This window comes from Myxocyprinus asiaticus, chromosome 25 (genome assembly GCF_019703515.2).
Source record: "Myxocyprinus asiaticus isolate MX2 ecotype Aquarium Trade chromosome 25, UBuf_Myxa_2, whole genome shotgun sequence".
NCBI lineage: Eukaryota > Metazoa > Chordata > Actinopteri > Cypriniformes > Catostomidae > Myxocyprinus > Myxocyprinus asiaticus.
The window spans coordinates 42,102,726-42,129,110 of NC_059368.1; the positions used below are offsets into that span (position 1 = coordinate 42,102,726).

The 26,385-nt window shown below is 38.0% G+C and overlaps 1 protein-coding gene across 1 annotated transcript in view; it reads left to right on the plus strand.

Moving 5' to 3' along the window:
- The first annotated feature begins 845 nt into the window (after positions 1–845).
- Positions 846–26,385, plus strand: part of smyd2b (SET and MYND domain containing 2b) — a 60,780-nt gene continuing 35,240 nt past the window's right edge. The window contains exons 1-4 of the mRNA XM_051654832.1: positions 846–1,152; positions 16,238–16,301; positions 17,939–18,049; positions 18,121–18,181. Of these exons, the coding sequence (XP_051510792.1) occupies positions 977–1,152; positions 16,238–16,301; positions 17,939–18,049; positions 18,121–18,181 (412 nt within the window). The 5' untranslated portion in view covers positions 846–976. The remainder of the gene's footprint in view (positions 1,153–16,237; positions 16,302–17,938; positions 18,050–18,120; positions 18,182–26,385) is intronic.

Sequence of the window (26,385 nt, forward strand, 5' to 3'; positions counted from 1 at the left end):
CAATGTTATTTTATAGATTTATAGAAATAAAATGTTACAGTTTACAGAATTGGAAAGTAAATAAAAAAGCTCATACAAAGTGTTTCCCCACAAATCCAGGTTTAAATGAAATAATACAATTCTTATTTTATAAAGAAATTTGGAAACAATAAAAAAATAAAAAACAAAACAAGAAATGATAAAGAGAATAAAAACAATTCAAAAGGAAGTCATACCACACAAACAAAGAAATTAGTTTTGGTGGCGATAAAGAGTTATTGTGAATCAAGAAACATTTTGAGCATTTTTTTAAAAAACAAGTTGTGCATTGCAGTTCTTTAGGTAAAGAGGCAAACAGTTCCAAAGAGACTGTCCTCTTTATAAAACTGCAGATTGACCTAGAGTGCTAACCCAAATGATTCTTAGCTATTTTTGATTAAATCAGATCAATATCATTTAAAAATAAATAAATAAAAATATAAATAAATGTATATTGAATAAGTATTCTAAGAAATTTAGTGCAATGAACCCGGATCATGGCACTACTGGACATAGAGGCCTACACGTGGAAGACTGTTGGTTTAAGATGAGAACAGCATACAGTATGTATTTTTTTCAATAGGTCTATTTAGAGAAAATTTGTTTGCTTTAAACCATTGGTCAATATTAGAAAAAATCTATGCCTGATGATCGGATCAGATTAAGGTAATCTGTAATTTTTAATATAATTCAACCTGTGCCTTAAAACTGCCCAAGACTGAAGAAACACCCAATTAATGAGGAACGCATGTGAATGGCACCTGTTTTGTATAATGACCCATATAGAGATTGGCTGGCTGATTTCATGCATGCAGTGTAGGGGGTTTCTGACAGCTGAACATCGAACTATCCCCCATAGTTAACTACAATGGATCTTTAAGTCCAGCTGCTCGGTCGTTGTCTGTGTGTTTCCCCTGTTATTCTTATAAAAAAGAATTAAGAACCGCATTTCTCTGCGATGATGAAGACGGAAGGCATCGCGGGCATCGAGCAGTTCGACAGCCCGGGTAAAGGCAGAGGTCTGCGGGTGAGCAAGGCGTTTGGAGTCGGTGAACTGCTTTTCTCATGTCCCGCTTATTCATACGTGTTGTCCGTCAGCGAAAGAGGATACATTTGCGAACACTGCTTCACAAGGTCTGACTTTGCAATATTTTTTTATTAAATGCTGAAAAAAAAAAAGTTAGGTTAAAGAATTAAAGAATTTTAAACTATGAAAATATATGACATAAAACGCCAAATAAATATTTACTATTCTGCACTGTTTTTAGACCACTGATTAAGTAGGCTACATTTGTGACATTGAGCATGTTAACTCCTTTGTTTCAGATTTCTTTGTTTCTATTGAAGCACACAAGATGTTCTTTGTAACATTTTCATATCATTCTGGAAAACATGATCATCAGATTTTGTTCATGCCGCTAGTACCTGCTAGCAGAAATCGTAAAGTAGCTTTAAACCCGCGATACACTGTAGGATTTTTACTGTCCTTTAAGATTTTTGCTTGTCAGACTATGATATGAACGCATTGATATCGCCATGGCACACTGTGCGACATTATGTCAGACTGTACGATACACATTGTAGCCGACTGTGGTCCCAATCGTCAGTTAACGTGACTCACGTTACGGGAGTATTGCGGAATATAAGCGAAACCGAGATTTGCCCACCCCGTTGGAGCATTTTTTCCCCCTGAAAGTCAGGACATCAGCATTTCCGTTGCTCCAATACCACTCCATCACAGACTAACACAGTGGTTCTCAACCTTTTTTTTTATGAACTCCCGCTCGTGATGCTCTCTCTGCTAACCAAATTAGGTGACCAACCTTTCGTTGTGGCAAGTAACTGATTACGTTGTGACAACTGGAAAAGTGAATTTCCTATACAGCCACAACGTAACTTTGGACCGGTGCCAGTCCGTCATGACAACGCTGTGGCAACGTCGAGGATCAGTAGTTGTTTGTTGGTAAACAGTTGGTAATTTTTGCTTTTTATGATTATTCTATGGGCGGACATGCAGTATTCTAACCTAATTTATGTCCTCATTTCCCCAACATTAATTTAAAGGCTATTTAAACAGTTGTGCGTATGAATAACGAATACAGACTCAAAGTTAATGTACTTCATTTATTTTGACAGAGAATAGAGAAAAAAATGCAACAATACAAGAAATTAAGACCTATTGCTACACAATTGCAACGAAATTACAAGCCTAAATTACTTTTGTACTTAGACCAGTTTAACACCTAATGCCTTGAATTACATTTGTTAATTTAATTTAAAGCAATTTTAAGGATATATAAAAATGGTTAATGACTTCATTAAAATATAATCTTCATAAGATCTACATATTTGTTCAATAAATAATTATATTAAATTATAGCAAAAATGTAAAATTAATCAGTTAGCAAAAAATTAACAATTAAAAATTAATAGATAGATAGACAGACAGAAAGATAGATAGATAGACAGATAGATAGATTCACATTTATATTATATTATGAATACATTTATTTTAACAAATAGCATCAAACATATTTACATACATAAAGCTTATCCTGGACACTTCCGTTAAACACATTTGGCATAATGTTAGCGGACATTTCAAGCGATTAAAGCTGCTAAATAATCACAGATTCAAAAATATTAATTTCAACTAGAAGGTAATAATGTTACTTAACCAATCTGATGTGGTTGTTGAACTTTGAGACGGAGGTGCAGCTACTGTCTTCTGCAGTTTGGGTTTGGTCCGGTTGCCATGGCAACTCCACTGCTAACAGTACTATATAATGGTTAAAATAAATAAATAAATAAATAAATACAATAAATTAAATATTTTTTAACTTTGCAAAAAGCAACACATGTTATCTTCAAAGAGATTAAATTTTTCTATGTTGAGACTGGAGGTGTTTTATACACGTTAAATAGCAAATTAGTCATCATAACACATTGCAAATTTATTCTGGTTTCAATTTGTTATTGAGTATTATTTAGGCACTTGATTTATGCGTATTTTGTGGATGTCTCCCAACAGATCTACTTAAAATCACTTTTTTTTTTTTTTTTTTTTTACTTCAGTTTGACATGCAGGCCCTTATATTGTGCAGAGGATTTAGAATATTTAATGTACAAACATATACAAAAGCAAATGATGCATGAAATCCTAATTAGTATGTAAACATTTGTTTTATAATGAAAAAAATTGAAAGATTTCATGTCCACCCAATCATCCAAATAAATTGTGCAAAACTTGAATGATCAATTATTAAACTGCTAAAACACAAATCTGTCACAGAAATGCAATTTTCCTGAGTTGCAACTGGACTCAGCCTGTGTTTTTTTTTTTTTTTTTTTTTTTTTTTTTTTGGATCACATATGAGAACGTAAAAAAAGTGGAATTGGAATTGGAAGGGGAAGTGGTAATTATAGACCAATGACGTTGCAGTTACGTTGCCAATAAATCATAGAATTACCCAAATATTAGGAATACATAATGTAACTGGACAATTCTGGGTAAACTTTTGACATTAGGAGGATGTAAAGACGACGTTTGGAATTAATAATTTAATGGTATTAAAATTATGGGCCCATGACGTTGTAGTTACGTTGTCAGTAAATCATGGAATGACAAAAATATTACATATATATTACGTAACTGGACCATTCTGGGTAAGCTTGCAACATTAGGAGGACGTAAAGACAACATTCTGAATTGGTCATAAAATGGTAATGAAATTACGGTGCTGTGACGTTGCAGTTACTTTGCCTGTTTGTAAGTCATGAAATTACCAAAAAGGACAAAAAAATTATGTAACTGGTACTCCTGTGTTAGCAGGGCTGTCAATCGAGCTGTATCCACCTACACCACGCTAAACCAGTTACTTCAGGTGCGTCACTAGACTTCAAAATCAGAAGAACCGCGGTACAAATGCGTACCAACCCGTATAATTGAGAACGAACTGATATAGGCTACTACAAGTCTAGATAAACGTTTTAATGCAAAGAGGAACTTGACAATAGATTTGATTATTATGACTGATAAACGCCCCCCATTTGTAACCTAATGCCCCCTCCATACTAATTTGCTCTCAGCGCCCCCTGGCATCCTTTGAACGCCTGTTGAGAACCCCTGGGCTAACATAAATTATAAAAACAAAGATGGATTTTTTTTTTTTTTTTTTCAAATAAGCCTATAATAAGACAGTCTGATAACAAATACAAAACATTACAGATGTTGAGAATGAACGCGAGTGCGGGAAGTAGCCTAATAATTAGCTACCTCAAGCAAATATTCATTGTGGAAATAAAAAGACTTTTTCGGAAAAAAAAAATCGAAAATTTATAGAGGCTAATAATATATCGCGCTTGCAAATTCCCTATGGATAATACATGACATAGATTTCTATAATTGTATCCAATTGCATCTGCTGATTTGGGTTAAAACAGCCCATAAATACTTACCAATATAAATAGTTCAAACTATATATATATATATATATATATATATATATATATATAATTGTAGTGGTGTGAATCTTAACTAAGGAAGTTTACAGACGTTTAAAGGAAATTTATTAAAAGTAAAATAATTAAAATAAAGTTGTAAAGAAAATGCATGATAAATATAAAGAAAAAAAAGCGTGTTAAGAAAATGTAATCATTTATTTATTTTTGTTTTGTAAGCTCTGTATTTATTTAATTCAGGGAATAATGCTTTCATATTGCTGAAGTGTTACACTTTTCTCCAAGTATTTTCTGCTTATTTATTTATTAAAACTTTTTATAAAAAATGAAAAGAAGAAAAAATTGAAAGAGCTTGAGTAGAGTGTTAACTGGGCACAGATATTGCTATGGTGCAGACGCGGAGCAGGTTTCTTTCCAAGTGAACGGTGTAAGAGAGGAGCGGACTTTCTCATCTGGCCATCGTAATAGCAGTCACACTGTACGGCTGCGATGCTAATTTTTTGACACTGCCAGAACATCGGAGGCTAAAGATCATCGCAAAGGCTATTAATCGGCCGTCGGTGAAACCGCGGTAAATATAGTTTACTGTTTGAAATTCAGACTTCAAACCCGCTATGCGCTGTCGTAGACATATAAATAATGTCGCTTGTTGTTATTCATGATTTGTGAATTCAGATGACATCATCCTTCGCTCCGCAATCGGTCGTTTAAATTTCTCTTCATTTTCTTATGCAAATAGCTCCAAAAGGTGAACACTTAGAAGACTGAAAACGCTCTCATCTTGACCAGTCTGATTTGTGATTGTTTTTCACAGCAGTTTGTTTTACTGTCAACCATTTTTTTAAGTCCATGAGTCGGGATGGTGACAAATAAGCGTTCTTCACTTTTCACTCCTCACTTTCGCATTTCCAGCTAACACGCAGGGTTCATGCAAATTTACTTGTTTTAGTTAAAGCCTGATTTGTGAAAACTTTCACAATCACATTTGGTTGCATTTGATTGCGTCTTTGATTGCGTCTTATTGCTGTACCCCTTGGTGATTTGTGATTGCAGATCGGTCATCTGACGTCAAGATGATGTCATCTGAATTCCAAATCATGAAGAATAACATGCAACATTATTTACATATCTACGACAGTGCATAGCAGGTTTATAGCCAATCAAAGTCTGAACCGCAAACTATCTTTACAGCGGTGTCGGTGAACATGTCACACTGAACATTGTAAGATTGCCGATTTTGCCCTATGACGACAGAAATCCTTTAGGATTTCCGAAATTTGTTTCAGACGGCAGAATCGTGGCCAAAATCATACAGTTTGCTCCGGGTTTTAGTACATGTTGTCATTAAAGCAAAATGGATACCATGTGCTAAGATATTCTCAAATTCATGTTTTTTGTTTTGTTTTTATTCTAATTTTACTGTAACTCAAAATGATGCTTAATGGGTTATGAAAGTTATCAAATGTTAATATATTTTATATGACAAAGTACCACAAAGAAGCAGTTCTGCATCTGTATATGCTGTTTTTATTTTTATTGTTTTTCTATGAAAATATGCACCAGACCAGTAGTTCCCAACCTTTTTACCCTGAAGCACCCTCTAGTTATATATAAGTCTACACATACAGTATATCACAGCCATGTATGCACGCTCTCTCTCCACGCGCTCTATGCTCATGTGCGCGCACATGGGAGAGCACTATCATCGATGGCCATGAGAAATGCAAAATGATGAATACAATAATTTTTTTGGAGCGTGCATTGCTATGGATTTTGTTTAACCGCGATAGGAATGATACTTGATACATTCGGTTGACGGTCTGGCGCAGAGCCATGCAGCTGCTTAATGGTATCATTATAAAGCATCAACGTATGCCCTTTTAAGAGGTTTTTACAGTGTTGTAGTGCATGGTTATGATGTTATAGAATTTTCATGACCATTGAAGATCCAATAAAAAGAAACCCACAAGCACTTGTCCACGCGACAGCCAGCGCACCTGCATTTGAAGCAGAATACTGTAAATTCTACATAGTTGTGCATGTAAATAGTTGTTCAAAGAGGCATTTCAGATGACATTTCATGATTTTTTTTAAACTTATTTTTTATGTTTGAAATTTTGCTTATTACGTTGAGTTAGACGAGGATGCTTACATGCATTTTATGGATTCGAACATTTTTATTTGACTCGCTATTTTTCTGATAATCTTGTGTGTGATAGCGAGATTAATCCATCATTATTCAGAACGCTGTCCGTCATTTTGAGACATAAAAACAAGCAAGAAACTGCTTAAACCATCTTCACGTGGTATATCTGTCCCTCGGCCTCCGCATGCACGTGAAAGAAAGAGAAGGAAGGAGAGGACAACGCTACCAACCATGTGAGAGTGAAAAAAGGTGCTTTTAATGCAAAAATTACTAACGTGCCAAGTATTTGGTATTTGAGGGAAGATGCAATAGGGAGTTTTTATTCTGATGCTATGCTGCAATAATAAGTTAATAACTTTGGGCATTAGATCAACTTTTACTCGCACCGGTGCGCCCAGATCATTTTCTGCATTCGCAAGCAGTAATTTTCACTCACAAATGCGAGTAAAACGCTTGCACTGTAGGGCCCTGATTATTGTAAATAATTCACGAAAATTACCATATGCGTAAATTAAATAGTATTTGTCATTATTATCTTTACTAAAATAAAAATATTTGGAGACCTTCCAAAGTCTATTTTTGACTTCTTATGGGGGTCCCTAATGCAATTTCAAATCAATACAAGACACACATACATTCTTTGCTAACCCCCTATCAAACACTTTCTTTTCTATTAATAAAGAAACATTTTGTAACTCATTATGCAATAAAAAGACTGATGTAGCTTATGTGAATAACCTGTAAAATGCCTGACGCCTCCAACATCTCCTTCCAAACCGTCATGTTTTCTTTCTTCAGTAGTACACAAGTTGAAATCAAGTCATACACCTTTTTTGTGATTTTGTCATCTCATACTATTTTTACAACTTTCCATGAGATCAGGTTGCCTTTTAACATTTCAGTAATGAGAATATGTGGGTAAATTGTGCTTAAATGTCATGAAAAGAATGATTCACAGTTCAGAAAATCTTAATGATTCTTAGGCTTAATTTTCTAAATGTAAAATCTAATTTCTCATTCTTTTTCTTTTAATGACTCATTCATTTAATGCAAGGGTCTTCAACAGGGACTCTGTGGCAGGACTGGAGGAGTACACAAATTGTTGTTTGATCTAAAACACATTTTTGTGAATAATGGAAATGTGTAAAGCAACCAAACATTTAAAGGGTTAGTTCACCCAAAAAATAAAATTCAGTCATTGTTTACACACCCCTGTGTTGTTATAACCCCAAAGATGTTTTGTGCTCAGTGATGTCATAGAATGGCAGTTTATGGTGACCACCTTTCAAGCTTCAAAAGCATGCAAAAATATAATTCAGGGGGCGTATTACAGAAAGATCCTAACTTTTGAATTCTATCTTATCTGCTGGGTTACCATGCCAATTTCAGTTAGGATCTCATTATGGAAAAAAGCTGTTACAGAGCAATATTTCCTAAATGCATTATTTTATCTTAACAACAGATAGGAAAAGAGAAGCATCCTAACTTGCCAAAAATCTTAAAAAGTGTCATAACTTTAGGGGAGCCCCACTGGCATCCTAACTGAAATCTTATTTGAAAGCCAACAGTTACAGTCACATTACAATACTATGTGTCACGACTGTAGCACTGTCTGAGAATAGCGCTATATTTCTAAGTGATATAAAACACAGAAAAGCTATGTTTGATGGTGGAAACACTTTTGGAAGACCCAGATGATGTGCTGCACTTTGATGACAAAACACCAATAAATAATTACAGACTCCAACAAAATATGATAAAACAGTCATCAAAATGTTTATTTCAGCATTGACATTAAAAGCACGTCAATTTTAATTCTCCATTGTCAACTATCTAATGTTTAATTCACAGCAGCAGTTTGTGCCATTGGTTGCTTGGTAACAGACATGAGAGTGGATTATCAAACTGGATGCAGCGGTTTAGGATTTTCTAACTAGAGATAATATAAGATTTGTAAAATAAGATATGAATCCTACATCAAGTTAAGATTTGCTTCTGTAATATGAATTTGTGTAAAATCCTAATCTAACTGAACAGATCTTAAGTTAATACTTAAGATAAGTTTTCTGTAATATGACCCCAGACGTCTAATAAATTATTCAGTGAGACTCGCGATTGTTATGAAAGCATACGATAAGGTTTGGTGAGAACAAACCGAAATCTAATGTATTATTTAACTAAACTGTTGACCAACAGTTGCTCTCCTGTGCGTGTTCATGACAGGGCACGAGAGCAAGTTCAAGGAGCCCCCTCTCGCAAAATGGAGCATTCAAGCGATAATTCATTTTGTTTATCTAAAAACAGGTCCACCACAGTGATAGAAACAACAGAACTGAACACAGCTGCACACAAACCAGAAAACCGAACTTATTAAATATGTCTGATGAGTTTGTAGTTGGAGAATAGATGCATTTCTATGCCCAGCCTCATTTGTTTGAAACAGAGTACTCAATCAAACAGAGAGACAGAGGAAGCGGGAATGTCTGTCATCTCTTCTCCATTCTGAACCGGTGAGTATTTGTGACAGACCTCCAACTGAAGAGAGCGAGACCTCAGCGAAAACATTTAGTAGGTGTAACATTCTTGGCCAAATCAAGTAGTTTTTAACCGACTAGTGAGATGTTGGTGCCTGTTAGTAGTGGGTGGGGTTACCTGGTGTGATGCTGAAAATAGAAACCAAGCTATCAACAGAATGTACCGTCGCTCATCACGGCTGGTTAGGACAAAAACTCTGATTGACATAGAAAAATATACCTTTTATCACGTCATTTGCCGTCAGGTTAGGATACATGACTGTGGCTGCCTTCAGCCAGCTGTCTATCTCTCTCAGTTTGATTGAAAATTCTGTTTCAAATAAATAAGGCTGGGCATAGAAGTGCATCTATTCTCTGACTACAAGCTCATCTCAGACATATTCAGGAAGTTCTGTTCTCTTGTTTGTGTGCAGCTGTTTTGTAATCTGTTGTTAACGCTGTGGCAGGCTTGTTTTTAGATAAACAAAACGTGTTTTCACTTGAACGACCCATCTTGCGACAGATACTGCTCTCATGCAGTCTCATGAATGCACACAGGAGAGCAACAGTTGGTCAACAGTTTCACTAAATAATAAATTAGATTTAAATTTTAGATTTCATAAAGTGCCATTGTATGACATCACTTAGCGCAATATTTTTTCACAATTTCTCTCTTTGTGTTAAAGGGATAGTTCACCCAAAAATGAAAATTCTCTCATTATTTACTCACCCTCATGATATCCCAGGTGTGTATGACTTTCTTTCTTCACCAGAAGAAATTTTAATAAAAATAGAAAAATATCTTAGCTCAGTAGGTCCTTAAAATGCAAGTGAATGGAGATTTCTCTTTTGAAGCTCCAAAAATCAGAGACAGTCAGCATAAACGTCATCCATATGACATTAGATGTTAAATGAATGTCTTCTAAAGCAACACGATTACTTTTGGTAAGAAAAAGATAAATATTTAAGTACTTTTTTAACTCTAAATCATGTTTCCGGTCAGACACTTTTGAAGGACAATTCTGTTCAATTTATAACTCAAAATTATTATTCTGCCGCTGTCATGAATCCCGCATTTGTTGTTCCTCCTGCTCACCACCAGAGGGCTCCATCACCTGGGGATTGACTTTAACTCTCTGGACTCAATTTCCCATAATCCCCGTACCTGTCACTGATTACCTGCTCAGCTGTTTCTCATTTACTCAGCTATTTAAGTCTCACTCTCACTCTCTATCATTGCGAAGACTTGTTTTGCCCTGGCTGACATTTCTAAGCGTGTTTTTTTAATTATCTGAGTATTATCCTGGACTGTTTACCCTGTTTTGTCCCATTGCTGCCTGCCTACTACTACTGCCTTGTTTACCTGGAAATAACCTGTGATTGTCTGCCGCCTACCCTGACCTCTTGCCTGTTTATTTTCTACCACTCTGGATTGCCTTTGTTATTACTGTTGCTGGTGATTGACTCTGCCTGTCTGTATTACGACGTTTATCATTATTAAAGCTGCACATGGATCTCAACTCTGATGACTCATCAATACAGAAGACTTCGCCACAAACCGATCCAGTGGCTTTTTCCAAATAACCACCGAGGTCTTAGCTCCTTCATCAAACCCAGCGGCACATCCGGCCTCATCTAAAACAATTCACCGCACCATGGAGCTAGCAGCATTATTTGTTCAATTAAGCCAGGCGGACTTATCAATAAGGGAGTACTCCCATTACTTTTCCACCGTTGCCGCCCACACTGGTTTTGATGCTGCTGCTCTGAAATCCATATACAGGATCGGACTCACAGCACGGCAGTGGAGGGAATTGCCAGACTCCGGAGACTACACGTGGGAGGTATATGTGAGGCTAGTACTCGACACACTCGCCGCAGAGGATTTTCCTCTCACAATCCCAGTTCCAACTTCCAAGTCAGCCACATCTGAGTCTGCTCCACGCCATGTCCCAGCCATGCCTCAGCCTGCTCCATACCATGTCACAGTCAAACCTCAGCCTGTTCCATGCCATGTCACAGCCACATCTGAGTCTGCTTCATGCCATGTCACAGCCACGCCTCAGCCTGCTCCATGCCATGTCACAGCAATGTCTCAGCCTGCTCCATGCCATGTCACAGCCACACCTCAGCCTGCTCCATGCCATGTCACAGCAACACCTCAGCCTGCTCCATGCCATATCACAGCCACGTCTGAGTCTGCTCCATGCCATGTCACAGCCATGCCTCAGCCTGCTCCATGCCATGTCACAGCCATGCCTCAGTCTGCTCCATGCCATGTCACAGCCACGTCTGAGTCTGCTCCATGTCATGTCACAGCCACGTCTGAGTCAGTTCCACGCCCTGTCACAGTCAAATTTGAGTTGGCTTCATGCCATGCCACAGTCCAGCCTTCCGTGACTCATTGCTCGAAGGCCTTCACGGCCTTGTCTCCAAGTTGAATTATCCACCACTGATATCGGTGCATAGGGCCACGAAGACCCTTTCCCACAAATTGTCAGTGCCCTTGCCTGCCACGGCCACCAAGCCGACTCCCACACCTGCCATGGCCAATGAGCCAATGCCCACGACTGCCACGGCCAACAAGCCAATGCCCATGCCTGCCACGGCCAACGAGCCAATGCCAATGCCTACCATAGCCAACGAGCCAACGCCCATGCCTGCCAGGGCCAATGAGCCAACGCCCATGCCTGCCACGGCCAACAAGTCAATGCCCACACCTGTAAAAGCCAATGAGCTGGAAGCTTCGTCCATCCCAGAGCCTGCGTTGCCAGCCTTGTCCGTCCCAGAGCCTGAGTTGCCAGCCTTGTCTGTCCCAGAGCCTGAGTTGCCAGCCTTGTCTGTCCCAGAGCCTGCACCACCAACTTTGGCCTCCTGGAGGAGGAGGAGGAGGAGGAGAAAGGCTTTCGTCTCTGAGTCTCAGCCATGTTCAAGACCACAGAAGTCGTTTCCAAGTCTCTGCCATGTTCACGTCCACAGAGGTCGTCTCCGAGTCTCAGCCTATGTTCACGACCACAGAGGTCATTTCCAAGTCTCTGCACAGGTTTACGACCACAGAGGTTGTCTCCGAGTCTCTGCCCTTGTACATGACCACGGAGGTCGTTTCCAAGTCTCTGCCTATGTTTACGACCACGGAGGTCGTCTCCGAGTCTTTGCCTATGCCCACGACCACAAAGGTCGTTCCCGAGTCTCTGTCTACGCCCACGGCCACAGAGGTCGTTCCCGAGTCTCAGTCCATGCCCACGACCACAGAGGTCATACCCGAGTCTCTGTCTACGCCCACGACCACAGAGGTCATTCCCGTGTCTCAGTCCATGCCCACAACCACAGAGGTCGTTCCTGAATCTCTGTCCATGCCCACGACCACAGAGGTCATTCCCAAGACTCTACTCATGTTCGCGACCACTGAGGTCATTTCCCAGTCATCCTGGACTCTTAGTCTCAAGCCTACCATGGTTCTGCCATCCACGGCTCTGCCCCTCGAGTCTCCAATGGCTCTGCCTTGCATGGCTTCACCCCTCGAGCCTCCTACGGCTCCGCCTGCCACGGCTCCACCTTCTACGGCTTCGCCCTTCGAGCCTGCCATGGCTCCGCCCTCTACAGATTCGCTCCTCGAGCCTCCCATGGCTCCGCCTTCTACGGCTCCACTCCTCGAGCCTCCCATTGCTCCGCTTGCTTCAGGAGCCATTCGCGGTGGGGGGCTCTGTCATGAATCCCGCCTTTGTTGTTCCTCCCGCTCCATCACCTGGGGATTGATTTTAACTCTCTGGACTCCATTTCCCATAATCCCCGCACCTGTCACTGATTACCTGCTCAGCAGTTTCTCATTTACTCAGCTATATAAGTCTCACTCTCACTCTCTATCATTGCGAAGTCTTGTTTTGCCTCTGAGTTTTTTAAATTATCTGTGTATTATCCTGGACTGTTTACCCTGTTTTGACCCGTTGCTGCCTGCCTACTACTACTGCCTTGTTTACCTGGAAATAACCTGTGATTGTCTGCCGCCTGCCCTGACCTCTTTCCTGTTTATTTTCTACCACTCTGGATTGCCTTTGTTATTACTGTTGCTGGTGATTGACTCTGCCTGTCTGTATTATGACGTTTATCATTATTAAAGCTGCACATGGATCTTGACTCTGATGACTCATCATTACAGCCGCTCAAGCAAATATAATTTTTTTTTTTTTTTTAATCTTCTGCGGCAGCTGCTGAGAGATGCACATGGATGTATCAGGGATTTAGGTACACGAGCAGCACACAGAACTGCCCTGCATTGTGCGGTTTCCCACAAATTAATTAGAAAATCATTTCCGTGACGACATGGCCCTAATATTATCAGTGGGCTTTTCCAGTGTTTTTGAATGTAGCATTTGCAGTCAAATCATGAGACGTAACTTCTCAGCGAGTGCTAATTATTACTGTGTTGACTCATTTGTATGTACTGTATTTTCCCAAATCAGTCGGCAGATAGAGAAAAAAGATTCGGAAAGAAATCTCAGTATAGACTATTATTTCTTTAGATAGGGATAATTTTAAATAAAACTAAATTAAATTGAATTGAAAAATTGAAAATGAAGTAGAAATAAAAACTAAATTAAAATTTGTAACATAATAACCTTGGTTGTAATGACTAACGCAGCTTTCAAAAGCAACAAATAATTGAAATGTCAACAGAATGCAATAAGAATTGTGTTGAAGGACAGTTTTGTCTTCATACACCTAAAGCTTATGCTTTCATTCTGAAACCACTTTGAAGTTTGTTCAGCAGGATACTAATCATTAAATATATATATGAAAGGCAATAGAGGTGTTTTTGTTACATTTATATTGCCAAACTGTTTTTCTTAGTTGTGAAGTTTAAAACAAGCTCCAAATATTATTGTTGAGTTTACGGTTACAATTTTAATTTAGATTCATGAACAGATTCATTCAGACTCGACTCGGACTCGGCCTGTTATGGACTCGGTCTTGAGTCCGACTCGGCCCCTTTTGGACTCGGACTCAACTTGGACTCGATTGTTTAAAGATTCGGACTTGACTCGGACTTGACCAAGGTGGACTTGAACCCACGCTACCATTTCTACTGAAATGGTGCTGATTCTCATGCCAGAGCTGTCAACTGAAAACCAATCTCAAGAGAAGAGAGCTTGCGCCACACAGTAAATGTGATAATATTTTTGTGATTTTATTTTGCTGCTCGCATGAACGGTCAAATGCGCTTCATTGCCCATCATCTGAGGGCAAAAAAATTTGTTTAAAAAAATTAGATGTGTTAAACAGTGTTGGGTGTGATTGAAATACCATACAAAGTATTTAATTACTGTAACTGAATTACTTTTAAATACAAAAGTTACAGTAGTTACTCATTACATTTCAAATTCTTGTAATCAGATAAGAGTTACTGACTTTCAATTAAATCAATTACTTAGGTTACACATTTCTAAAATGATATTATATACACTACTGTTCAAAAGTTTTGAAACACTTGACTGAAATGTTTCTCACGATCTTAAAAATCTTTTGATCTGAAGGCGTATGCTTAAATGTTTGAAATTAGTTTTGTAGACAAAAATATAATTGTGCCACCATATTAATGTATTTCATTATAAAACTAAAATTGAATAATAATAAAAAAAAAAGTTTTTGAAATTGATGATGGACCAAATTATAAAGAAAAGCAGCCAATAAGTGCCCAACATAGATGGGCACTCCTTCAATACTGTTTAAAAAGCATCCCAGGGTGATACCTCAAGAAGTTGGTTGAGAAAATGTCAAGAGTTCATGTCTGCAAATTCTAGGCAAAGGGTGACTACTCTGAAAATGCTAAAATATGACACAATTTTGATTTATTTTGGATTTTGTTTAGTCACAACATAATTCCCATAGTTCCATTTATGTTATTATATAGTTTTGATGACTTTACTATTCTAAAATGTGAAAAAAAAAATTATAATAAAGAATGAGTAAGTGTTTCAAAACTTTTGACCGGTAGTGTATATATAATATATTTAAAACATTAGTTATGTTTCTATGCACATCTGTTTGTGTTTTGCGACAGCTGAGGGTGTGTGCCCCCTATTGAGTCGTTGAACAAAGAGGAAATATAGCATCATTTTAAATTTGTGGAGTGAAAAATAAAAAGTTTTTCTGTCAAAAGTGTTTTAGAAAGTAATTAACTAGTAATGTGATTACTTTTTCTATTAAGTAATCAGTAATTCAGTAATCTGATTACAGTTTTAGAGTAGTGATTTGTCATTTGTGGTGAGGTACTTTTTTTTGAGTAATTTACCTACCACTTCAAAATCTGTGCATTTGCTGTGGCTGTCTATTACAGTCTGTTGTTAATATTAATCAGATAACAATATTGACAAGAAAAACACTGCTATATTGAAAAGAAAACCACTCAATGCTCTTAATTTCTTAATTTCTTTTATCACTGATTTTCTTTATTATTATCACTGTTTACCTGAATAATTACTTTAAAAAACTTAAAGCAATGTTTTATTAATTTATTCAACATGCCATTGTTTTAATTTATTACTTACATTACATTATATTACTGATATTTTGGTATCATGACAACCCTATGAACAAGACTATGTACATTAATAATGATTATTATAATGAATTTGTAATGTTGTGTCATAAAACAAGTATGTAAATAAATTAATATGGTGCTCTACACTTTATTTATTATAGGACAGGCTTAAAAAGCAACATTATACAATATGTGACAGGGGGTCCCTGCTCCGTCTCTATCAACCTTGGTCTGAAAATGTTTAAGACCTCTGATTTAATTAGTGGAGTTTGTGCACTTCTCTAGTTTTACATGTATCTCTCCTTTCTGACATGAACAGCAGATAAGCTCTGAAAGGTCACGTCTAAAAATAGTACAGAATGTTTGAAAGCAGTGTCGAGCTCTCAGTCAGTGAGCGAATGAGTGCAGTTGTTAAATTGACACCACACTTATTCTGACAACTGCTGAGGAGAGACAGCTGCTTTACACAAGCAGTCTAATGGCTCATCAATAAGTGTGTGTGTGTGTTTATTCTGTGAGTTTCAATGCTCATTGGTGGTTGTGTGTTTTTCTAATGTGCAGGAAAAAGGGTCTTGCAAAATGTGGAAAGTGTAAGAAAGCGTTCTACTGCAATGTGAACTGTCAGGTAAAATACAACACACAAACACACAAACAAATAAGTGTATTTAATATAAAGGTAATAATATAAAGGTGTGATTATTACAGGGTAACCCTTACCCATTTCTGAAAGTCAATATCTGTATCCACCTTATTTTTAATGTGACTTGGGTGCGGCCTTTTTCAAACTTGAATGTGCAGCCACTTTCAGTTATTTTAGCAGTAGATGGCTATTGTTGCCCATAACCTTTGAACCGTATGTCTTAAAATCATAAAGCTGTGTCTATGGATTCCTTGGGTCATGAGGATTACCTTGGGTCACAGCAATACCATTTTCCCCGATTTCAGCTTTACTGTCTCTCCATCATATTGAATTTTCAAATAAAGTGATATGCCTTTTAAACACATTGTCAAACTTGTCATTGTCATCATGTCCTGAGTGTACCTGAACAGCCTGAAGACAGCGCCACCTCTAGTTCCAAATATTTCCAACACTTTTGTGTGCTGACTCTTAACTAGGCAAGTATCTTTGCTATGGCTGAGACATGTCAACTGAGTGGCGAAGTGTGTAAATGTCAACTAAGTGGCTCAGATGGACTTCACAGAGCCAAACTGCTGCCATGCAGATCCGTACGACATGGGATACTTCACTGGCCACTGCCTGAACCTTGGACTTAGGATGGACTTCACCGAAATGAAACGCTCCCAACTGGACTGCGATGCACCTCACTGACCTCTGCCAGCATGATCTTGGTCCTCGGATGGACTACACTTGCTTAAAATGGAATACATTGACAATAAATGAATGGCAATTGAAATGTTCATCAGGCACCTAACAAAGGACACTGCATCTATGTTCACTTCCACAGTTAATTCAGGATGGACTTCAAAGACATTTAGTCATTAATCTTACAGTTTATACAAAATCCTTTTGCCTAAACATTGGCCACCAACATCTACTCCGTTTACTCATTTAAACCATGACTTGTATTACACATAGATAACTAATATTGGCATTATACTCATGCTGTTTAACCAGAGGGGAACTGCCCCTACATTTTTACTGTATTGACAGTCTTTAATTTGTGCTTACTGAACAGTTGAAAGGGTTGTCCCCAATCATTTCTGGTTGCAGGTATTTTTAATACAGGTATTTAATTATTCTCCCTCTTTCTCCTCAATGAGAGTTTAAGCACTATGATCTGTACACAGAAAAAAAATTACATTTGCCACACTGAGATGGCTGAGTATACATAGCTCCTAGTTTTGGGGACTCAAGGCCAAACTCTATAGTGCTGCCACCAGTAAAAAAAAAAAAAAAAAAAAAAAAAAAAACAACAACTTTGCTGTTGCTTATAACTTTTGAACTGCTTGGTCTAAAAAGACAATTTTCCTCTGCTTCCTCTGATTACTCAATTATGGTTATTTTAATGTTCCTCTTAAATTAAAACTGTGTCTATTACGGTAGATGTGATATTGTATTTTGATGTAACTTAGACAAAAAAAGAAAAAAAAAAAGAAAAAAAAATGGCTTCAGACGGAACCACACAGAAAATATAAAAGTCTGCAAAATCAGATTAAAAACATAATAGAAAAGAGGCACCACTGTTGGAGCATAAGAGTGAATATGAATCATGTTCTTAATGAGTATCTTTGTCTTGATAGAAAAAGAACTGGCCCATGCACAAGCTGGAGTGTCATGCGATGTGTGTGTTTGGGAAGAACTGGTGTCCGTCGGAGACAGTGCGACTGGTGGCCAGAATCCTTGCTAGACTGGTGAGATACCAATAGTATAAGCTCACTATCTTGAGAAGCGCTGAGTGTGTGACAGGTGTTTACTGATACAGAGAGACCAGCGAGAGAGAAGCCCATCTGAAAAACTGCTCTTACTGCAGGATATGGAAGCCCGTAAGTACCACAACACATTCAGCACATCTGACAAAGAGGCTTAGTTTAGTATAGAACACAGTATGGTTCAGCTCACTACTGCATACTGTGCACTGCACACCGTACACTGCCTAAATGTTCTTATGATGCTACATTGTTGTCACATGGCCTCATCACGTCACATGTGAGTGATGTCCAGACATCATCTTAGAAATAAGTAAATTTAGTTGTTTTTATTTTTGATACATTTTGTGTAAAAATGTCTTAACTTTTTGCTGTGAGTGAATGAGCTGTGTACTGCACATTTCAACAATTGTATTAGATTACCCCGGTATCCCATGCAAATAGAAATTTGCGTTCTGTAAACTATACACTGCAGAAATAATAAGAGTAATATATATCAATACATACTGTAAATACTCTTAAATGAAACGCTTAACAAAGTGAGCTATAAAATTAGGGTTTTGTGTAGTGTGGACAAGAAATTGCACTGCAAGAAAAATCATATTATTAATAAGTATCTTTGACTTGTTTTCCAGTTAAAAATATATAAACATCCTTAAAACAAGATACATTCCCCTGCACAAAACTGTTTAAGGTTAAACCATTTAAAACAATATAAAAAACAAAATTTAACAATATTCGTGTTTGAGTACATTCAGACATTTTTTGTTTTATTTTAGATGGGTAAAATATGAAACATTAGGAGGCCTTGTAGCTGAAAACAAATATTTACTATTATATGGAGATTTGGGGGATTTACCCTAGAAATTTGTGAAAATTTGAAAACAGAATGGACATTTTAACCATAGAATGGATCAATTGTATTTTGTATTTTTTTTCTCTAGCTCAATTTTTTGCCGTGTGTTTGGACGAATCAACATGACAGAAATGGGTATTATTGCAATGACTCTGCAATGGTTTGCTATAAATAAAATTACTTTTTTTTTTGCTCTGATGGTATCACTACATTGCAACTCTACTCTCAATAAATAGGGGAAGAGATGGTGCTGCTACGATAGCGAAGTAAGAGCAAAAAAGCATAGGAATCAGGTTCCAAGGTAAAGAAAAAAAATATATTCAGAGCTATCTACGCCTGACTGTTTCGCCATGTTATGACAATTCAAGCATAAGATATTTAAAAGTCTTAGGAGATTTGAGAGCATATTTTATCATCAAAAATAATTTATTTCAGAGCTATAGCTTATTTAACTCACAATCAGTTCATGCATATGGTATTTGTAATTAACATTACATTATCTTAAAAAATAAAGTGGATTAAGTTTAGAGTTTTAAGAGCTTTGAGAGCATTTTAACATCCAAAGTTTTTTAATGTCTACTCGATGTCAACTCAATCTGGTGATGAACAGGTTAGAAGTTATTTAAATATAGAGCCTAATTAATACAATTCATAGCAATCAATTCACATATATGACAGTTGTTATAAATATTTTATAAGACATGGAAAATAAAGTGGTTGGAGCCGCTGCACTATACGGTATCAACTGAATACTGGTCGGGTGCGTAAATAGCTTTGCTGTAATGAGAGCGATCTAGTTTTGTTCTTTGAGCTGCTGTTGTTTTAAAACCTTTGATGCTAACAATATCCAGCCCAACAGACTCTGACATTAGAGGTTCGTGGTTAGATGCCAGCAAGCTTTTAACTGTTGATGGGATAGGGGCTTAAAGCCCAAAGTATCCTTTGGTTTTGATGTGAACGCTTAGTGTCTGCATACAGTCGAATGCTAGCCTTTCAAAGTACATTTCATTTGACTGTGCGTGCATACACAGGTGGTTGGTGCATGCACGCTATGACACTTAAGCAATAAGGAATGAAAAGCCATGTTATATTGTGAATATAGTCATGGCTGAAGGGCGTTGTTAGGCATGATGCTGCTTTTATAAACCTGTTACTGTTACTGTTGTAGTCAGCATTGTGTGTTAGATGGAAATTTAGTAGACACTGGACATCCGTGGTTGGGTCAACTTGTGATTTATTATACCTGATGAAATAAAAAATAAAAATTTAAAAACTGTGTGAGTTCGCCCTTTGTAAATTTCTCTCCCATTTTGGCAACATCAACTCCAAAAGGGCAGAGAGAAGAGACATTGAAGAGACATTAATAAAATGGAGTAACTATTTGTACCCCAATAGTCTATTGGAAACACATACATTTATGACAAATTGCTTTGCTAGTGTTGCTGCAGTGGCACTGGGCCTAACAGCAGTGCCTTTTTGACACGGGTTCGATTCTGTATTTGTCGCCCTCTTTTTCCCATTCTGTTTCCTCTCTCCAGTCTTAATATTTTCTTTAATGCTACTTATAAAAATTAGTATAAAGGTAGTTTTACTATAGTAATAATTGTAATAACCATGTTTTTTGTTTTTTTAGTTTTTTTTTTTTGTTGGTTTTTTGGCGTAAACCATAGATTTGATGCAATTAACAATGGTGTTACTACAGTAATATGGTATTAATATAGTAACCGTGTTTAATTTTGTGGTTACAATTATTTTATAAAGTCAAGTCATTTTTATGTGTATAGTGCTTTTCACAACACACATCATTTCAAAGCAGCTTTACAGAAAATCATGCTTTAAAAGAAAATGAAGCTGTAATATCTGTAATGTATTAGAGTCATCATTGTGCTGTTTGATAAAATTTGATTGTAAATTGTTTCTTAAAAGAAATAATTAAATATATAAATAATTATTGTATTTAGAACCCCAGTGAGCAAGCCGTAGGCAACTGTGCCAAGGAACACAAAACTCCATAAGACGTTGGTTAATGGAGAAAAATAACCTTGGGGTAAACAGGTTCACTGTGGGGGCCAGTTGCCCTCTGGCTATACAGCATGACTATAATGTCAATATTATATAAACTTAGCAATAATGTGAATCTTAATTTCTAATTAACTTCTTAGTGGAAGAATGCTGGTCTACAAACATTTGAAATGTGTTTTTCAAAGGACAGAGTGATATCAAATATAACACCTAAATTCTTCGCTGTAGAAGATGACGTAACAGTACATCCATCGAGAGTCAAAATACATTTTAGCTGCTTATTTCTAGAGGTTTTTAGTCCATTAATTAGTACCTTTGTTTTGAGTAGAAGGAAATTTCTAGCCATCCAATCTTTGATGTCATTAATACACTGCTAATTTGGAGAAATTGTGAAATTTTGTCGGGTTTCGAAGAAATATAAAGTTGGGTATCCTCAGCATAACAATGAAAACTAAGTCCACGATTCCTGATAATGTCTCCCAGGGGAAGCATATATAAGGAGAAAAGCAGAGGCCCTAAAACTGATCCCTGTGGCACTCCATACTTAACTTTAGTTTGATCTGACAATTCCTCATTTACACAGACAAAGTGGTAGTGGTCTGATAAATAGGACCTAAACCAAGCCTGTCCACAAATGCCAACATAATTCTCAAGCCTGTCCAGGAGAATGTTGTGATCTGTGGTGTCGAAGGCAGCACTAAGATCTAAAAGCACTAGAAGAGAAATGCAGCCGCGATCAGATGATAAAAGCAAGTCATTTGTAACTCTGATAAGTGCAGACTCAGTACTATGATAGGGCCTAAATCCTGACTGAAGTTCTTCATATATACTATTCCTCTGTAGAAATAAACATAGTTGTGAGGACACTACCTTTTCTAGTAGTTTGGATATAAATGGGAGATTTGAGATCGGTTTATTATTAGCCAACTCTCCAGGATCAAACTGTGGTTTCTTAATGAGTGGTTTGATAACTGCCAGCTTAAAGTTTCTTTGGGCATGACCTAAGGATAGCGAGGAGTTAATATAAAGAAGAGGTTCTGAGATTACTGGAAACACCTCTTTTTACCAGCTTAGTTGGTATTGAATCTAACAGACATTTTGTTGCTTTTGTTAAGTTTCGTTAGCTCTTCCTGACCTATGACAGCGAAGGATTGAAGTTGCTTGTGGGGAAAATTATGAGACACTGTTTTATGAGGTGCTGTGGCAGACGATTGCATAATTCCAATTTTATTTCTGATTATTAAAATTTTTTCAGTAAAGAAATTCATGAAGTCATTACTATTGTGCTGTGATGGAATATCTGGTTCAGTCGAGGATCTATTCCTAACCAATTTAGCTACAGTACTGAATAAACACCTAGAATTGTTGTGGTTATTTTCTATGAGTTTGCTAAAATGTGCTGACCTGGCAGCTTTTAGAGTCTGTCTGTAGCTAGAGACACTATCCTCCCATGCACCACGAAACACCTCTAATTTCATACTCTTCCACTTGCGCTCCATTTTCCAAACTGCTGTCTTGAAAGCATAAGTGTAATCTTTGTACCACAGTGTGGGGCTTTTCTGTTTATTAAAAAATACTATGGTGATAATATGGTTAATGCAGTAAAACCATAGTTAATTGTTTTTATAGAAAGGTAAGGGTTAGGTTAAGGGGTAATGGTTGGTGTAGTGTGTCTGTGGGACTCTAAATAAACACAATAGACATGATGCCCCTATAGTTTATGTTAGTATTTAAACAAGGGTGCATATAGTATCTGCCACTATTTGCACTGTGGTGCAAATAGAATCTACCATTATTTGTGCCATTATTTGTACAAGGGTTGGGGTGAAAATAATTTCTTCCCCTATTTGCACTGCGGTGTAAATAGCATCTACCATTATTGGCACCAGGGTGCAAAAATAATATTATATACTTATGAATTAAGGGAAAATTACATCTAAAAATGATTTTTAATGCAAAGACGCAATTCGATTACTTGTAGCTTTGCATAAACCTACTTCTCTCATAACAGCACCAAATGGGAAGAGGACTAAAGACAGTAATTGTTGTGAGCACAGAACTGCAGTCAGAAAATATAAGGGTCAGAGAGACACACATAAACAGACAGGCACACAGAGCCAGCACCAGGATGAAATAGTTGGGGGGGGAATTTCTGAGGGGGCCTTATTTAGAGAATGAGAATCTCTGTGAATTTGTTGTAAAAGTTGTTTTTTTCGCCTCTCTTTATTGATTGAATTCAGCCACCAGTAACTACTTTTAGGATCTTTCCTTTCTGAGTGTAAAGGAATTTTAAAGTATATTGTGGGCGGCCTTTAGACAAAAATTCCCTTTTACATCTGAAATTAATGGTAACACTTTATAATAACTACATGGTATAAAGTATTTGTAAAGCATACGTTTTTTATTAATGGATCATTTGTACATTATTGTTCCTACATCATTAATACATTAATAAGCTACATATAAATAGCATGTTATTTGTTTATATTCACTTTAGCAAATTATTTATTATTGTTTAATAAGTTATAGGCAGTTTGATCATGTTTTTTATCCTTTGTTGACAATTGTTAATCATTCCTGACTGATGTATGAACATTAATTATGCTTTCTTAAAAATGTCAATTTTATATTTAATTCATTGGATACACATTTCTGCTTAATTAATGTGTTTATTAATGTTTTAGGAACCCTTTCAATTAAAGCAGTTAATGCTTAATAATGGTTGTAATAAAGCACTGACTAATTGCTAGCTAAGCATTTTGCAAGACCTAATCTAAAGTAAAACCCCTAATTAAATATTTATTTACATGGTTCAACAGTAAGTTTCAGCCTGTTGGGCCAGTACTACGTTGTCACTAAATCTTATATTCGTTGATCTTGTAAATGTGTTGTACATGTGTCCTAGTGTATTATTGTTGTACATGTGTCCTAGTGTATTATATTATTATTATTATTATTATTATAACAGGAATAATTATATTTAAGCAAATCTCACAAGCAAGTGTGCTGTTGTACCGAGTGTGCTGTAAGTTTTTCATTTATACTGTGATGCTCTGTTGTGCTCACGTTACTTAACAAAAATAACTAATGTGTTTTAGATTTAGCCGTGAAGATGTGATTGAAGCACTTCATGTGAGGAGATGAAAGGGGTGGACTCAAACAATTGTATAGATGACGAATGTAGACTATTGAAAACAGCAATCAGAAGAACGAGCAAGGCAACAAAGGTGAAGAGGATAACTCCAGTGGAGGCCCGGGGAGCAGCAATGGCAATGGTGGTGACTGCAGCTGAAGCCTGAGGAGCGATGCAGGTGGGGCTGAGGGGAGAGCTGATGGGGAAGAAGCAGAGAGTGAGTCCCAGAGAGCCACCAACAGAGCAGGGGTAACCGTTGAAGAACGAGCTGACCAGCGGAGCAGAGGATGGTGGTGAGCTTAAGGAGAGAGGAACCAAACAGGGCTGATAGAGAGGTAATAAAAAAAGAGGTATGGAATCAGGAAGCAGGGGAGCAGGGAGACAGAGCTGAGCCAGGCCGGAGAGAAGAGTGTAAAGATTTACTGACTGAACTGAGGAGGAATGTCTGAGGTGGCTGGAGAAAATCAAAGCCAAACACACACCGACCAACAGGAATGATGACAGCTAAAATGCTTGGCAAAACAGCACAAGACAATCTGACACAAGACAGCACACATGGGGAAGTTATATAATGAGAGAGAGTAATTAGCTAACAAGGCACTGGAGTCATGACCCGAGTCTCGACCGCCCATGAGACCGCTGCCACCAAATTTTCTCGTGGTACAATGGTGACAGGGGCGCACGAGCACTCAGGATCCTGAAAAATGCAGTAGAGAGCATCTGGATTGCCGTTTTTTTGGAGCCCGTTCGGTAGGAGATGGTAAAGTTGAACCGCCCTAAGAAGAGTGCCCAACTGGCCTGCTGAGAGTTCAATCTCTTAGCCGAGCTGATATACTCAAGATTTTTATGGTCGGTTCAGATGACAAACAGTTCCCTAGTTTCCTCCAACCAGTAGTGCCATGCCTTTAAGGCCAGCTTCACTGCCAGCAGCCCCCGGTTGCCGATGTCATAGTTCCATTCTGCCTGTGACAAACATTGAGAAAATAAGGCACAGGGGTGAGTCTTTCCATCTTTAGAGGAAGGCTGTGACAGAACCACCCCCCACCCTTTCCTGTGATGGGTCAACCTTCACCTGGAACATTAAGTTTGGATCTGGAATAGTGAGAACCGTTGTTAAGTAAATAAAGATTTGAGCTTGTCAAAGACCGCTTGGGCCAGCGACAACCAATTAAACCTAACCTTTAAGGAGGTAAGACTGGTCAGGGGGGCAGCGACTTGACAACATTTTTGATAAAGCGCAGATATACCTTTGTGAACCCCAGGAATCTCTGCAGGGCCTTGTGAGACTCCGGGATTGGCCAACTGATAATGTCTCTCACCTTGGCAAGATAAACATAGATTCCCCCTGTGGAAATGACAAACCCCAGAAATGGAACAGACCGTGCATGGAATTGACACTTCTCTGCTTTACAATTAGTTGGCTCTGTCTTCTTTTCATCCCCCTCCTTGATGCACACAAGGTGGTAAGCATTGCGGTGGTCCAACTTCGTAAAGACAGTCGCTCCCTGAAGCAACTTGAAGGCTGAAGATATCAGAGGTAACTTGGACCTATTCTTAACAGTGATGTCGTTCAGCCCCCAGTAGTTGATGCAGGGGCGTAGCGAACCGTTCTTCTCTTCCATGAAAAAGAACCCTGCACACACTGGAGAAGAGGAGGGATGGATGAGGCCAGCCACCAGAGACTCATTAATGTACTTCTCCATGGCTTCACACTCAGGAGCAGCCAAGGAGTAGAATCACCCAGAGGAGGAGAAGTACCAGGCAGGAGGTCAATGGCACAGTCATAGGGGTGATGCAGAGGAAGCGATGCAGCTCAGGACCTACTGAACACCCTCTTGAGGTCATGGTACCTAACGGAAACACCTGACGGATCTATCAGCTGAAAAACAGAAGAGACAGAGACAGAAGACAGAGCTGACCAGAAACATACAGTATCTTGTGGCAAAAATACTCCAAGACGAGATAATAACTGTAGCACAAATAATATGTGGATTGTGTTTTACCAACCAGGTATGCCCCAACACAAAAGGAGCATAGGGGGACCTGATTAGGTAAAACACAATCTCCTACTCATGGTTGCGCGTAATCAACAGACTTACTGGAACCATGGCCTAGGATACCCTCCTCAGTGACTTCCCACTGATGTCACTAGCAGACAAAGGAACATCCAGTTCAGTGATGGGTATGCCCCACTGCATGGCCAAAGAGGAGTTAATGAAGTTCCTCTAAGCCCCAAAGTCGAGGAACACAGAAAACTGATGTGATGAGCTACCCCACCACAGCACGGCTGGAAAGAGATTGCACTGTGCG